The sequence below is a fragment of the Musa acuminata genome, chromosome BXJ2-9 (genome assembly GCF_036884655.1).
Source record: "Musa acuminata AAA Group cultivar baxijiao chromosome BXJ2-9, Cavendish_Baxijiao_AAA, whole genome shotgun sequence".
Taxonomy (NCBI): domain Eukaryota; kingdom Viridiplantae; phylum Streptophyta; class Magnoliopsida; order Zingiberales; family Musaceae; genus Musa; species Musa acuminata.
The window spans coordinates 9,883,316-9,898,859 of record NC_088346.1 but is presented as its reverse complement, the minus strand read 5'-3'; the positions used below and the strand labels follow the sequence as shown (position 1 = coordinate 9,898,859).

General features: G+C 39.5%; 1 protein-coding gene across 1 annotated transcript in view; it reads right to left on the bottom strand.

Moving 5' to 3' along the window:
* The window catches only part of LOC135623061 (serine protease SPPA, chloroplastic-like), a 31,502-nt gene extending 17,362 nt beyond the window's left edge, over nt 1-14,140 (bottom strand). Inside the window, exons 1-3 of the mRNA XM_065125564.1 lie at nt 13,486-14,140; nt 8,596-8,779; nt 5,666-5,803 (exon numbers count right to left, since the gene is read on the bottom strand). Of these exons, the coding sequence (XP_064981636.1) occupies nt 5,666-5,803; nt 8,596-8,779; nt 13,486-14,001 (838 nt within the window). The 5' untranslated portion in view covers nt 14,002-14,140. The remainder of the gene's footprint in view (nt 1-5,665; nt 5,804-8,595; nt 8,780-13,485) is intronic.
* Between the last annotated feature and the right edge of the window lie 1,404 nt (nt 14,141-15,544).

Here is a 15,544-nt window from a genome sequence, read left to right as displayed (position 1 = left end):
TCTTACTAGAACTCTATTCAAAATATAGCATGCAGTGTTTACAGCTTCGGCCCAAAAATATTTGGGTAGGCCATGTTCATTCAACATGGTTCTTGCCATTTCTTGTAAATTTCGATTTTTTCTTTCTACTACCCCATTTTGTTGAGGATTTCTTGGAGTAGAGAAATTATGGTTGTATCCATTGAGTTCACAGAATTCTTTGAAATCATGGTTTTGAAATTCTCCACCATGATCACTTCTAATTGACGAAATCATAGATTCCTTCTCATTTTGAACAAGTTTACAAAACTTGGTAAAATATCTAAAGCATTCATTTTTCTGTTTTAAGAAATAGGTCCATGTATATCTGCTGTAGTCATCAACAATGACAAAGGCATATTTGCTACCTCCTAGACTCGATGTAGAGATTGGTCCGAACAAGTCCATATGGATCAATTGTAAGGGCCTAGAGGTGCTTATTTGATTCTTAACTTTGAAACTACCCTTAATTTGTTTACCTAATTGGCAAGCATCACATACATTGTCTTTGATGAACTTGATATGAGGAATTCCTCTTACAAGTTCTCTAGATGATACTTGAGTGATTAGTTTCATGCTAGCATGACCTAATCTTCTATGCCATAGCCAAGCATCCTCATTCATAACCGCAAAACACATTTCATCACATAAGTCATTGATGTCAATAGTGTATACGTTATTTTGTTTTAATGCAATCATAGACATATTTTTATGTGGTTTTTCAATGATGCAAGCATTAGATTCGAATTTGACAGTATATCCTTTGACTAATACTCAAGAGGTTATGTTTTAAACCATCAACTAACAGAACATCTTCAATAAAAAGGTTGGATTTGTTACCTATGGTTCCTTTGCCAATGATTTTACCCTTGTTGTTGTCTTCGAAGGTGACATAGCCTTCGTCTATGCTAGTGAGCTTAGAGAATTGAGATGGATCTCCGGTCATATGCCTTGAGCATCCACTATCAAGGTACCATCTCTTGCGATGGTGTGGGTTTCTATAAGAAAGGATGATTTTTAGGTACCCATTTGCTTTTGGGTGCCTCAAAGATAGATCTGCATTGTTTATCATGTTGCATGGAGTTTATCATGGTTCCTTTAGGAACCCAAATCAATTTGTTTGGACTTATTTTCTTGAATGGACAATAATGTGTCTTGTGTCCAAATTTACAACAGAAGTTACATTTGTCTTGATGTCGAATATGTAGGATGGAGCCTTTTATGAAGGTGGTTGAATTTGGTGAGGACTTCTCACGAATCCAATTCCACTTCTTTTGGGAACGTGACCCTTGTTTGTAAGGATCATGTTCAATGACTTGCTACCAACCTCGAATTTCTTCAAGGTGTCCTTAAGTAGCAAGTTTTCTTTTTGGAGAGTTTCTAGATCATGGCATTTTATGCATGGGCTTAAACTATCATGATGTTCAGCATTTAACTTATCGAAATTACAAATAAGACTATCATGCTCCTTTTTTAGCAATTTGTATTTACTACTGATAGTCTTACACTCATCAAACAATTCATGGAAAGCATTTAATAATTCATCGAATGATAAATCTGCATCTATTGAATTTGTTACCTCATCTTCGATGGCCATTAAGGCATAATGAGCAACTTGCTCGGTGTTGGACTCCTCTTCTTCGGATGCGCTTGAGTCATCCCATGTTGCTTGAAGCGTCTTTTTCTTTGACGTTCTCCTTTTGACTTGGGGACAATCACTCTTGTAGTGTCCCGGCTTTTTGCATTCATAGCAGATTACTTGGTCCTTCTTGGGTTCAAGTTTATTTTTTGCATCATTCTTAAACTTGTTTCTTTTAAAGAACTTTTTAAACTTTCTTGTTAGAAGTGCCAAGTCATCATCACAGTCCTCATCACTTGAGTTTTCTCTCAAGTGGCATTCAGAAGTTTTGAGTGTCATATCCTTCCTGTTCTTTGGAAGGATGTCTTCTTGCTCTTCATGAGCTTTACAAGTCATTTCGTAGGTCATTAATGACCCGATTAGTTCTTCAAGAGGAAAATTTCGCAAATCTTTTGCCTCTTGAATAGCAGTGACTTTAGGATCCCAACTCTTAGGAAGGGATCTTAGTATCTTATTAACAAGCTCAAAATCCGAAAAGCTCTTTCCGAGTCCTTTTAGACCGTTGACGACATCCGTGAAACGGGTAAACATGTCGCCAATGGTTTCACTCGGTTTCATCCGAAAAAGTTCGAAAGAATGTAACAGCAAATTGATTTTTGACTCTTTTACTCTACTTGTGCCCTCATGGGTCACTTCGAGTGTGTGCCAAATATCAAATGCAGTTTCACAAGTTGAAACACGGTTAAACTCGTTTTTATCAAGTGCACAAAATAAGGCATTCATAGCCTTTGCATTAAGAGCGAAAGCCTTCTTCTCCAAATCATTCCAATCGATCATTGGAAGAGAAGACTTCGAAAATCCGTTTTCGACAAGATTCCACAATTCAAAATCCATAGAAATAAGAAAGATCCTCATTCGGGTCTTCCAGTAGGTGTAGTCCGTCCCACTGAACATGGGTGGACGCGTAATAGAATGCCCCTCTTGGTTTCCGGCGTATGCCATTTCTCTTTGGGTTTTAATCCGTTAGAGAGTTAACCTTGCTCTGATACCAACTGTTAGGATTGAGAGCACTAAGAGGGGGGGGTGAATTAGTGCAGCGGAAATCTTTCAGCGATTAAAAACGAAAGCTGCGTTCGTTCGATAAAAACTATTTTGATGCAAAAGCCGATTCTAAGATTACTTATGATTAAGTGCAGTTTACGTTTAAACACAGTTAGCGTCTAAACGCAGTTTGCGTCTAAATGCAGATTGCGTCTAAACTCAGATTGCGTCTAAGCGCAGTTTGCGTCTAAGCGCAGATTGCGTCTAAGCGAAGTTTGCGTCTAAACACAGTTTGCGTCTAAGCGCAGTTTAAGCAGAAGTATAAAGACAATGTGCTGCTATTGTACAGCTCAAAAAGTAATCTGCAAAAAGCAGATTTACGTCTAAACGCAGATTTACGTCTGAACTTTGAAACACGTTTGTATACTCGCAGAAGGCAGTATGCAGTTGAAATCAAGACGTAAATGTAAACTGAAATCTGATGATTGTGCGAGGAAAGCCGATTTACGTCTAAATGCAGTTTTACGTCTAAATGTTGAAACTCGTTCGTAAAATTGCAGAAGACAGTTTGCAGTTATAAATAGAATCAAAATGTAAATGTAAGCTGCAAAGAAACTCGTTCGTAAAAGCGCAGAAGACAGTTCGCAGTTATAAACAGATTCAAGACGTAAATGTAAGCTGCAATGTAAAGATCGTACGAAAACACCTTTTGACGTCTGAATGCAGATTCGGAAAGATTAGAACTTAGAAACTTGTTCGTAAAAGCGCAGAGAGCAGTAGCTATGTAGGAGGTTTGCAGTAATGATAAAGTGCTCAAAATAAACGCAAACCAGAGATTTAGAGTGGTTCGGTCAGTCTTGACCTACTCCACTTTTGGCTTCCTCCACCGGCGAGGTCACCGACGTCAACTAGGGGCCTTCCTTCAATAGGCGAAGGCCAACTGCCCTTTTACAGTTTCTCTCCTTTTGACGGGCTCAGGAGACAACCCTTACAGATCCTTTCTCTCCTCTTTTTACAACTCAAGACTTGAAGAACAGAAAAGAGGAGAACTTTTGGACTTTACACAAATTTGAGCTCTTAGAATCACTGAAAAGATCAAGAATTCGGTGTGGATCTATATCCCTTCAGTGCTGAATGGGTGGGGTATTTATAGGCCCCAACCCAATTCAAATTTGGAGCTCAAAACGATCAAATCCCGGAATTTCGGGATCATGCGGTTGCACCGCCTGGCAGAGCTCGAAGACCGAGCTCAGGCGGTGCCACCTCTCTGTCAGGGAGGTTGCACCGCCCAGTCTTGCTCGAAGACTGAGCTCAGGCGGTGCCACCTCTCTGTCAGGGAGGTTGCACCGCCCAGTCTAGCTCGAAGACTGAGCTCAGGCGGTGCCACCTCCTGGCCTAGGCAGTTGCACCTCCTGGTGCAATCAGGGTCCGAATGGTTAGCTCCATTCGGCCCAATTTCAATCTTTTCAGGGGCCCAATTGCCCCAAGATTAAGCTAATGGGATCACCTCCCATTTTCCAACTTAATCAACGTGCTAACTACGATTAAATCTAAGACAATTTCTGCAGCTTTGCTCCGATGCGTCAATCGCTTCTTCCGGCGAGTTTCCGGCGAACTTCCGTCGATCATCCGATGAACCCTCGGTGATTCTTCTGCGGACTTCCGGCAAACTCCTGGACTTTGCGACGATCCACTTGGCGAGTTCCGACGAGCTTCGCTTGGCAAGCTTCTGGACTTCTCGGATCTGTTCTCGCAGAACCTCCGACGACCGTCCGAACTTCCGTCGAACTCTCGAACTCCCAGCGTGATCATGAACTTGACTCCAGCGCAACTCCTGCTGCTTGTCTAACTTTCATCGTAGTTAATCCTGCACACTTATCTCAACGCATAGATTAGACAACAAATGACAATTGACTTCATCATCAAAATCCGAGATTCAACAGTAGTAGCAGCGAGCAGCGAGCAGCGGGAGTGGCAGCAGCAGTGGGAGCGGCGACAGTGGCAGCGACAGCGACAAGCAGGGTTAGGGTTGGGGAAGTCGCAAGAGGGATGTTGGGAGGCTGATATCGGTGCTTTAGTTGGTTCAATCGAACCAACTGAAGCACCGGAGACCGAACCAAACATAAAACAATGGTTCGGTCGCTTGGTTTAACCCGGGCACTCGCCCGAAGCGCCTGACGCCGGGCTCAGGCGAGCGCCTAGGCAGCACCTCTTTGAAGCGAGGTGCTTGGACATGAAGTGAGGCGCTCGGGCCTCGCCTTGCCTCGCCCAAGCGCCTAGGCGAGCACCCGAGCGCCTATTGAAATCGCTGTTGCAAAAGACCCTTATAGAAACATACATGGGGGACCCTCGAGTCCATTACCACATGATGCTTCATAGTAATTTATTGATACAGTTGAAAGAGAAAAGACTCAACTCTTCCTAGCTTATTCTCTTAATGTTCACTTCCTTATGTTTGCCCTCCTTTTTTCCCTTTAACATGTCCACTGCTAACATTGTGGCAGTTGACACATGTAGTGCAAAATCCAGAAGGTTAAGAAAAGCCAAACCTCTAAAATCAAGAATGGCAACAACCAAACCCACATAAAAAAGAGGTAGATATATACCATTGAAAAGAAATTAACAAAATCAGAAAATCTAATGTCACAACTCACCTAAAATTGGATAAAATAAAAAATGAAACTCCTAAAACAGTCAACCTTGGACATCTTGGTTATTTATTTTTTACTAGATGACAACCTTCAATATCAAAATCCTCCAATGATATACATTCCAAGCCTGAGTAGTTTCATCAATTTTTTTATCTACTGATGACAGTCAAGAAAAAAGTTAAACATGAGAACCTTAAGGAACAACAAATAGTCAAACCACCTTATGAAACCAAAACAACTATTTTCTGCAGCTACCAGCTAAAAGTAGAAAGCATATGATATATGAACATATCTATGGTCATAAAACTTCAGAATATTTTTAGCAAGTTGTCTCTCATTTCATGCAACATACAGTTGTTGAACAAGACAAACTTACCCCCAAGGAATGATGATTGAACAGTCAAACCATAGAGTGCAACATAAGCACTAGGGGGGACATAGACTTCTCCACAAGCACACGCAAGGTAGTACTCTTTCTCGCCACATATGGTAACATGGCTCACAATGAACTTGCCTACAAGGAATCAAATTTACTTTACAGGAAAAGTATCAAAATGAATTCCATTTAACAATTATCTTACGTAAAAAATCTCACTGTTCAATATGAATAAAAAGGTTTTCCAAATAAACAAAGGTAACCAACCCTTAGTGAATGAATAATCATCTTTCAACAGAGGAATTAAATGATCGAAGCATACTCAAATCAGTAAAAAATGCACCCAAATTATGCTCATGAGAGCAAGGTTTCAAATACAAATCCTGTACCAGTTTATGGTATCGATATAATGGGGGACAAACTGCTGGACCCCCAATATCATTGAATAAAATACAAAAATGAATACCACAAGTCCTCAAGTACTAACATTGAGCTACAAGTTTTGATAACAGTATCTGGCCAGACCAGTAAATGCCAATCAACCAGTATTTAGAACTTTGCACGAGATATGTCACTCAAGATCATTAATTCCTATATCAAAATCATTTTAGAGTATTATACTAGTTTACACTTATCATGTAATTCTGAAACAACTCGTCTCCATCTATCTCAACCAAAAGATGCATCCATCGGTCATTGTAAAACATTATTTGTTATGAAAACCCTCATTTATGCATTTTCAGGAAAAGCATAATGGTCGTTTATAATTTTTGCACACATAGCGCTGGCAGTAGACCTATGCTAGCACTGGTACCCGCTTCTACAGGTTATCATGCTAGCATGGATTTTTTCATGCATTTTCATGGCTGCTGCAAGTATTTTGACATTGTTTTCTTTGTTACAATTCTTTACTGCCAGTTTGGATCTGAACCTTCATCTTTTCTTCAAATCTAAGCCAAATTATTGTCAGTCATATAATGCACATAAATTGAAATATTCTTATAGCCCCTTATCGTCCTTTGCAATTAAAAAAAAAAGCAAGAGGATCCTCTGATGTAGAGCTGCATTGACAGTCAAAGTCAAGAAGGGACCTCTTTTATATTCCCATTCTCATACTTGGTAAATGTTCTCCAATTTTTTTATAGGGAATCCATCGCAAATTTGATTTTTCTCCTTGCGTTCATGATTTTGCTATTCTTAATAATCTTAGCACCAAGCAAGGTCTATCGTACCGAAACGTACCGCCCGTACCGGGCGGTACATACCGGTACGTGGAACACCCGATACCGCTACATTGCTACAGTACTATACTGTAGTAGTATAGTAGTGCTACAGTAATATACTGTAGCACTGCTAAAAAAATAAAAAAATATTCGGTACACCAGGGCGTACCGCTCAGTACGCCCTGATGTACCGCCTGGTACATCCGTACCATACCGTACCAAGCCCAGGTCGAAACGCCGGTATGGTACAGTACAGTGAACCTTGACACCAAGTAATACTACAGGTACTTGGTTTATCAATTTTCCAAAGGGCAATGGTTGACCCTCTAAATTCGATATAATTTGAGGTTCTCCTCCTGATTTAGCTATCTTTTTTTAAATATCTTTTGCCATGAATAATGATCTGTAATGTAAAGATGTGTCATATTCATAATCACACAGTTCTACTATGGTACTATGTAAGATGTTAGTGGCTGGGGTTCCACAGAGAAATTGAACAAGTTAGTTCAGATTTTGATGTCATAGCTAATTTTCTCCTAAGAATAATTCGGCTCTCTTAAGTTTTGAAGAGTGACATATATAATTTTAAGTTTTTGCAGAAAGAATCATGCTACTCTCTCCAACAGGAGCTTCAATGATTCCTTTCACCATTGAATGATAGATCAAACCAAACAACCTAGAGGTTGCAACCTCCAAGAACCAATTACCAAAAATAACCTCAGTTATCCTTTTCTTGTTATTCTTCATAAATAGCCAAGCATAACTTTGTCAGAGGCAACAGTATTCCTATGTTCACCTGGAAGCATGAGGCACATGTATGTCTTCTTTCTTGATCTAACAATTCACTAGTGCATGGTTCTTATTTATTAATCATAGTTAAGTGATCAACTCAAGTGTCTAAAGTGATGATAAAGGAAGGTAAGAATAATAAGAACAAATGAACAAATTTAACTTTCAGGAAGGGAATGGAAGTCAGGTGAAGGGACCTGGTTATTGTTCTGTTCTTTAACAGTCCATTTGAAAAAAATGGGTTGTTTAATTTTATTACATGATAACTTGTATCAATCATTAAGAGAATCCTTCCATAATTTACCATCTTCAAAGGGAATCCAGCCTCTTCATTGAGTGATTTCATATGGTCAGCCAGAGATTGTTAAATCTTTTGTAGCTCTTCCATTTTCTTTGTATTTTTTTATTTTCCTTCTCCTTCTTTCCTTTTTTTAACTTATTTAACTTGTTTGTAATCTTGCTGATTTGCCTCAATACCTCAAGAACAAAAGAGGTGGATAGACTTGGTTCTTTAGACCTCAAGAACAAAAAGGTCAAGCTAATATGTGAATAGAGGTTTAGGGTTTAGAGTTTAGGGTTTACCAGTCGTGATCTTGCACACACACCAAACAGCGGGCATTTGGCATGTCCATCCCAAGTGCAGAATATGATTAGTATGCATAAAGATATTTTCTAACAAATATAAGGAATTTTCAAGTTCATCTTATTTAAGAGATACATAGATAAAATCACCCACACACATACACAGATAATGAGATTCTCAGTGTTTTTGGGAAAATCATCTACAAGGAAATCAAATCAATGTGATTTTATAAAAATCTTAAAAATATTTCATCACCTTACTATCAATGACTTTATTTATAAGAAACCTTACTTAACAAGATTTATAAAACTTAAGTTCAGTTAATTTATCTGTACCTGACTTCTTGAAATACTGTATATGTCGTCGTATTTCATCGATTTTGGCCCATCCACAGCTAAGTGGTTCTATTTCAAGATAAATTCCAGAAACACGAGGGTCATATGCTGCTTTTATAAAATTTTCACAAATTTGAGGTAGAGACAACCCAGAAGAGAAGCGCGTTTTTAACTGATCAGATATCTGCACCATAAAAATATAATGTTATGGTGCATTCATATCAGAAAAGATCCATTTATGTATAAATACCCAAATTATCATTCAAGATTAATGATTATTTTCCATATCAGCACATCATTGTTTTATGAGTTTTCGTGGACAACTATGTTGTATAAAGGCATACCACCAAGGCACCAACCACCAACGACAAGATTTGATGATATTCTACTCTTTTCTGTGTCAACTGGAACACATTGCACAAAAAAAAGCACAGAAAACCATGTTCTGAAAGTAAAACATTTTAAGGCCCCTAGATCTGCCTATAATAAAGATGCTAGAGAATACAAAGAGTACTGAGTACTTGCTCATGGAAACATTTCTAATTTCTTGAATATTTTTAGCCTGAAAATATGCTCTTTTGTGCTAAATGCACAATCTCACTTATATGGATGTCCCAAATTTCATTCATTAGTTAAATGCTAATCATCCTGTCCTAGTTCTTCTGAACCTTCGCATTAAATTATTGATTTAGACTGTGGCATCATAGCTTTCCACTTTCAAGCATTTGGCATGCTGATTACTCGGGCACAGTAGCATATGGACCTTAATATGAGGGTGGCAACTTGCTGCAGAACACTCAGTTTAATGCTTTGTGGTGCTGCAGATTGATGCATAAGATAACTTATCCATATATGTTACTGTTATGGTATTCACTAGCAAGTACTATTAACTGCAAAATCATTTTTCAATCTCAAAGACACGAATTAATGCCATCTTACGTATCTAAGAAGCACACGTTGGCTGTGATACCCAGGCTGTAAAATAGACTGGCATGATGAGACATGACTATATAATATACAGATGTGCATGGACAAATCCTCAGCATGGACATGATATGCAATAGCATAGTGAACTGAGAATAATAGAAATGAGTACATCTTTGTCATGATTGATGTCAATTGTTGCTCAGATAGTCCATCGCAAGCCATGGAGAGGTACTGACTTATCAGGCTGAGTGATAGTATTTATTTTCAATATTGTTTTGTTGTCCAACTGAAAATTACTGAAAAGATATAATGGGGATTGATCACCGAACAAGTGATATCTCTTTGATAACTTCATGTTTCAAAGGCAAAACATAACTTATGTCTTGGTATCATCATGTATAAGAATGCGGAGCAATAATCTTAATGAAATAGTGGGATTTCCAGTTTTACAAGTGGTTTCAAGTCTCCTGTCCTTCCTTTTATTTAATCTGGATATCATAAGTCAGCCATCATCATATACAATAATCAAGTATGTTTACATATCAATAATGTCTAGAAACTCTTCTGAAATTCAAACTATATATTGTAAAAGCTGAAACTAACTTGCTATAATGGTTGTAGAAGATGATGTTCATGACTGTCAATTGCCTTAATTCAGGAAAAATGAATTAGCTGACGGATAAGGTAGCTACATGGTAGTTGTTCTCCCTTAAAACACTGAGCTGGTTAGGATGTCAATAAAAGGGTCAAAGAGTGAGCAGAGGGATACTTTGCCAAATGCAAGGTTCGCAAAACCATACTGTACCGACCGGTATGGGCGGTACATATTGATCCACCAGCAGATTGGCATGCGGACTGCCTGTTATCAGGCAGTATTAGTCTTTTGGCCTCATATCGGGTGATACGGGACTGTATCAGGCGGTATCGATCGAAATTTCGACCGTTACCGACCTATATCGACTAATATCGGACGATAACGGGAGAAATAAAGCAGGTGATCCTTTATTGCTGATTAGATCGCCAATTCTTTGACCCCTCCATGATCGCCAGTTGGCCCGATGCTGAACCAATGGAAGAAGTTCTGGGCCGACGGTGGTAGCAGCGGGGACGACGGAGTGTGCTGGCTCCTCGTTGAACTTTGGCCTCTCGAGCAAGGCGGCTCACTTGTCATCCTGACCGGCTTCCAGACCTCCCTGGCCGACCTTGTCGTCAAGAACCGCGATCGCTTGAGTAAACCTTCGCGGAAGAAGAAGCTGCCTCCCTCTGACCTCGACTCCTCCGCTTCTGGTCCCGTCACAACCCTCGTTGTAGCGACACCGTCAGACAATGGAACTCGACTCGACGCTATCGTTGTAAACCGCCCCGTTCCACTGACTAAGGATGGTTGTTCGTCGTCGCTCATTTATACTGAGACGAATAGTAAGAGGTTAAAGACAGGGTTGGGGTTTCTTTTGGGAATGATTTTGGTTTTGGATCGTGGGATCAATTTCTATTTTTTGGATATTTTTGAAGGTTTAATGTTTTTTAAGCAAACCGCTCAGTACGTTGTATCGTACTATATCAAGCAAAGCTGGATATATTCGTACCATACGAGATTAAAAACCTTGGCCAAATGAAAAGGAAAACACATATATTCGTTGGAGTGAACTCTAGTGGGAAGTGTACATACCTGACTTATTCAAGTGAGGAAAGGCAAGCATCATTGGCTGTCACATCACATCATCAACAACATTGACCATGGTGACTTGGTCACTATGCCAAGTCATAATGAAAATCAACTAATAGTGTCTCATCCTTGCAAGCTGCATCTTTTAAGTTCTCAAGTGAAACAAATTCCTATCCTGTACTAATAATCCCTGACTGATCCTATAACATACATAACTTCTAAACTTACCAAGTAATTGAAATTCACAAACTTACTAGCAATCCCTTTTCCTAATAATTAAAATTCAATTACCCTATTTGGAGGAATTCAGTCCCTCATTTGGGTTTAAGGATTTCAATTTTCATTTGATGGAGTTGTCAGAAAAAATCTTAAGATAACAGAAATATTTTAATTATATTAAGATCACAATACCTCGATTACCATTTTTTATGTTCTCCCTCCCTCTAGCTAAGTGCAATATTTATTTATCTTTCTGTGTTTCTTTATACATTAACTCTTTATCTTTACTTGTGTGTGTGTGTGTGTATATATATATATATATATATATATATATACAATTTTATCATTGTATCATTTTTTATCAATGTACTATAAAGATTGAGATCATTAAATCATATAGTAAATAATATACAAAAACATTTCATACTAATGTTTGCATTGAAAATTATTAGTCATTTCATATTATAATGAAGAAACAGCAGTGTCCCTCCTAGTTAACCAATTGTAAATCAGTACATGAATACAAGCTGTTTCACAACCCTAGCGTTGACACACCCTTACTTGACGCACTTGCAATCAATTCCAATATTTTTCTTGAGAGAAATCGATCCCTAATTAGTAAACCTAATACTTGTTAGGACCAAGTCAGCACTAAGAGGGGAGGGCAAATTAGTGCTTTTGATAAAAACGACATCGATTCGAAGATTCGTTCAAAAAAGCTTGTATTCGTAAAAGCATTTAAACTTGAAAATGTTCGTAAGTGATTGAGGGCAGTGAGCAAGTAAATCAACGAGTAATGAGAATGAAAAGCATGAAGAAATGGCACAAAAAGAAAGCACACCGGATTTATAGTGGTTCGGTTATCATGACCTACATCCACTCCCGATTCCTCTTTACTTGAGGCCACCGGCTTTCACTACCGATCTTCTTTCAACGGGCGAAGATCAACTATCCTTTTACACCTCTCTCTCCTTTTCATAGGCTTAAGAGAGAACTTTTACACCTCTCTTTTAGATCTCACTCCTCCCTTAGAAAACTTCAAACTCTAGGAAGAAGATACTCTGAATCCTAAGAGAATTTCCAATTTTTCTCAAGTATTCTTTCCCCCCTTTAAACTCAATTTCATTCTTAGCCAAGTAGAAATATCTGGGGTATTTATATACCTCAAATAGCCTTAAAAGTAGAGCCAAAAAAAGTCTCATCCCGGGTTTCCCGTGTCTTGACAGTACCACCGCCTGCAGCACTGACAATGGACGATACCACCACCCAATCTGACGGCACCACCGCTTGACAACCTGGAAAAGTGTGCTCTTGACTTTTCCAGCTCATAGGTGGTTCCACCTAATCTTGGGTGACCGAATGGGCCTTCCACTTGGCCCAACTCAGGCCCAATGAGCCCCTAATTGAGTTGGCATGGTTACACCCCAAAACCGACTCAATTAGACTCTAAACTAACTTAATATAGACATAATCGATTACTAGTATGAATCCTATGTTGTCCGACATGTCATTGATTCATTCGACGCTTCATCCGATCATTTCGGCGCATAGTCCTTTCTTGCGGCGTATTGCCCAATCGGCATGTTGACCTTTGTAATATCCTATCTCCTTAACGCAATGTCCGATCCTTCTGGCCCGATGTCTAAACTCATGGCACGAAGCTTTCTGTCGATACGTCGACCGATTCTCCGACTCGACGTCCAATCTTCTGATGTGTTCCACTCCAGTCCAACGTCCGATTCCTCCTGTTTTAATTGATTTGCTTTTTATGATCGAAGTTAGTCCTGTGTTACTCAAAACATAGATTAGATCGTAAACTCATCAATTGATTTCATCATCAAAATTCGAGATTCAACGATACTAATTACACATCGTGACTATTCTTTTCATCGATGAGCAACACGTAGACCAATCATTTTGCTTCTAAGAAAGTATATGAATCAATCTTAAGCTGCTACTGAACCCTAGAAAAGTACTAAGCGAAAAGAGAAAGAGAAAGCAAAACAAGGTCAGCAAATCAACAACGCCAAGAGAAGACAAGAAAGAAAGCAAGATAAAAAAAGAAAGCAGAGAGAGACCTGGCCGCGGAGTCTCATCGAGAGAACGCTCCCTTTCTTGACGCGCTCCCAGGGAAGAGCAAAGAGCATCCTCACCTTAACGACGAAGAGCCTCCACCAATCGAACTCCTCCATCTCAAACTCCCCAGTCGGGTACTCCTGTCCAACTTCTCCATCCGCACCGACCTTCTCTCGCACGGCCCCATCGGAACCCACACCAGGAGCTGAATTGCTCGGAGGCGTGCCGCCGTCCCCCACATTCTTGGACTCCTCTGCATCCTCATCCTCATTGGTCTTCGCGGCGGAAGACTCAAGCGCCCGGAAGTGGAATCCACCGCGGCGAGGGTTGGATGGCAGCAGGGAGGAGGATGAGGAGAGGAGGCGAGAAGTGGGCGGGGAGGCGAGGGAGGGGGAGAGATGGAGGAGAGATGAGAGAGAAGGTTTGTGAGAAGGGAAGAGGGCGGACAACTTCTGGCGACTGCGGTGTGGGAAGCAGAGACCGTGGAATGGTGGGGGGCTGAAGAGAACGTTGGACATAGTTTCTCTGGGTGGTCGAGTTTGGCTTCCTCCTCTTCTCCTGTTGGTTATACTTGCGCTCGAGAAGAGAGGAAACGAGGAGGGGAGGCGACGGCCGAGTGGAAAGCAAAGCTTACCGACGACAAGGTTGCTCTACGGCCACGTCATCCCAAAAAGCCGTTGTATATCTTTCTTTTGCTTGGTGAGGCGAGACTTCTGATACCCATCCATGGTATGAGCTGTGTTGTGGGACCAGTGTGGAACCCACCCGCGTGAATCACCCCCGAAATGGTTTTGGCTGATGCCACATGGGAGCCGATTTATGGGGTCCAAGTGCGTGGGTCGCATCACACCAGTTTTCATGTGAAAGGTTGAACTGACACGTGTATCGGCTGCCATCATACGGTGGTACGAAACACTTAAATACGTAGACCTCATAGTTTGCAATATATATATATATATATATATATATATATATATATATATATATATATATATATATATATATATATATCGTTTGCTTTGGTATTGATCTTATCGTCTTAATTTGGTAATGACATTGTTTTCTATTGTTACAGTGGAGAGTTATTGTTAATATATATATATTATAATTTCAATCTGAATCTTAGAAAATTTATATTAGGGCACTCCTGATAATACTTTTACGATGCTTAAGTTAATAAGTTAGTTGAATACATCGGATAGTTTTTAAGTTTAGATTATCTTAAGATGTATTTATTGATCTGGTTTAAAGATATTACTTTCTAATAATATCACCTGTGGTAGGGTGATGCATTGATCTCAGGCGCAATTATCATCACTTTATACTAAGTTTGAGATTTGATTATTTTTTACTCTACGGTGTTAATCGAGCAATGCAAGATAATTGGTTAATTGATCACTTATCGCTGAGGTATTAACTGTATGAAATCGAGATGTCAACCACATAAAATATTTTATGACACCGTATAGCACATTTTAAAATATGACTTAGAATTGTGTACATTATGATTCGAATTTTTTTAAGCGTGTTTGATCGTATAGAAATTTATTTTATGCATGAAATACTTCGAAGTCTCATTTGCCGACAACCAAATTCCTCGACTTTATCCAAGTTGGGAGGGGGAGGAAAGTACGTGACACTTTCCATCATAAGAAATATGAGGCAATGACGAGTGCCGTGGGCACATCAACCACTTAGGGCGTCAACGTGTCAACCATCCGTTAAAGTAAAAGCATCCGAGTGTCGTCCTCTTCAATTTAAGTGGGAGATTCGTCCTCTTCAATCGAACTCCGTGAGACTTGGGATCTTTAGAGAGACTGCCTCACGCAGCAACTTCCTTCTTTTCCTATTACTCGGAGATAGTTTTGCTAATTTCGATGACCTAAGGGTGTAGCCAACGTTAGCCACCGCGAGATGGGAAAAAGAACCAAAGAAAACGAAGACTCAATGGAGAAAATTCTAATTCCTTTCTGTTCACCGCTAATATGTATATTTTAAGAAGATTATGGTTTTCCGTTAGTTTAATTCTGTCATATGTATAAATGAAAAAAAATAAAATGA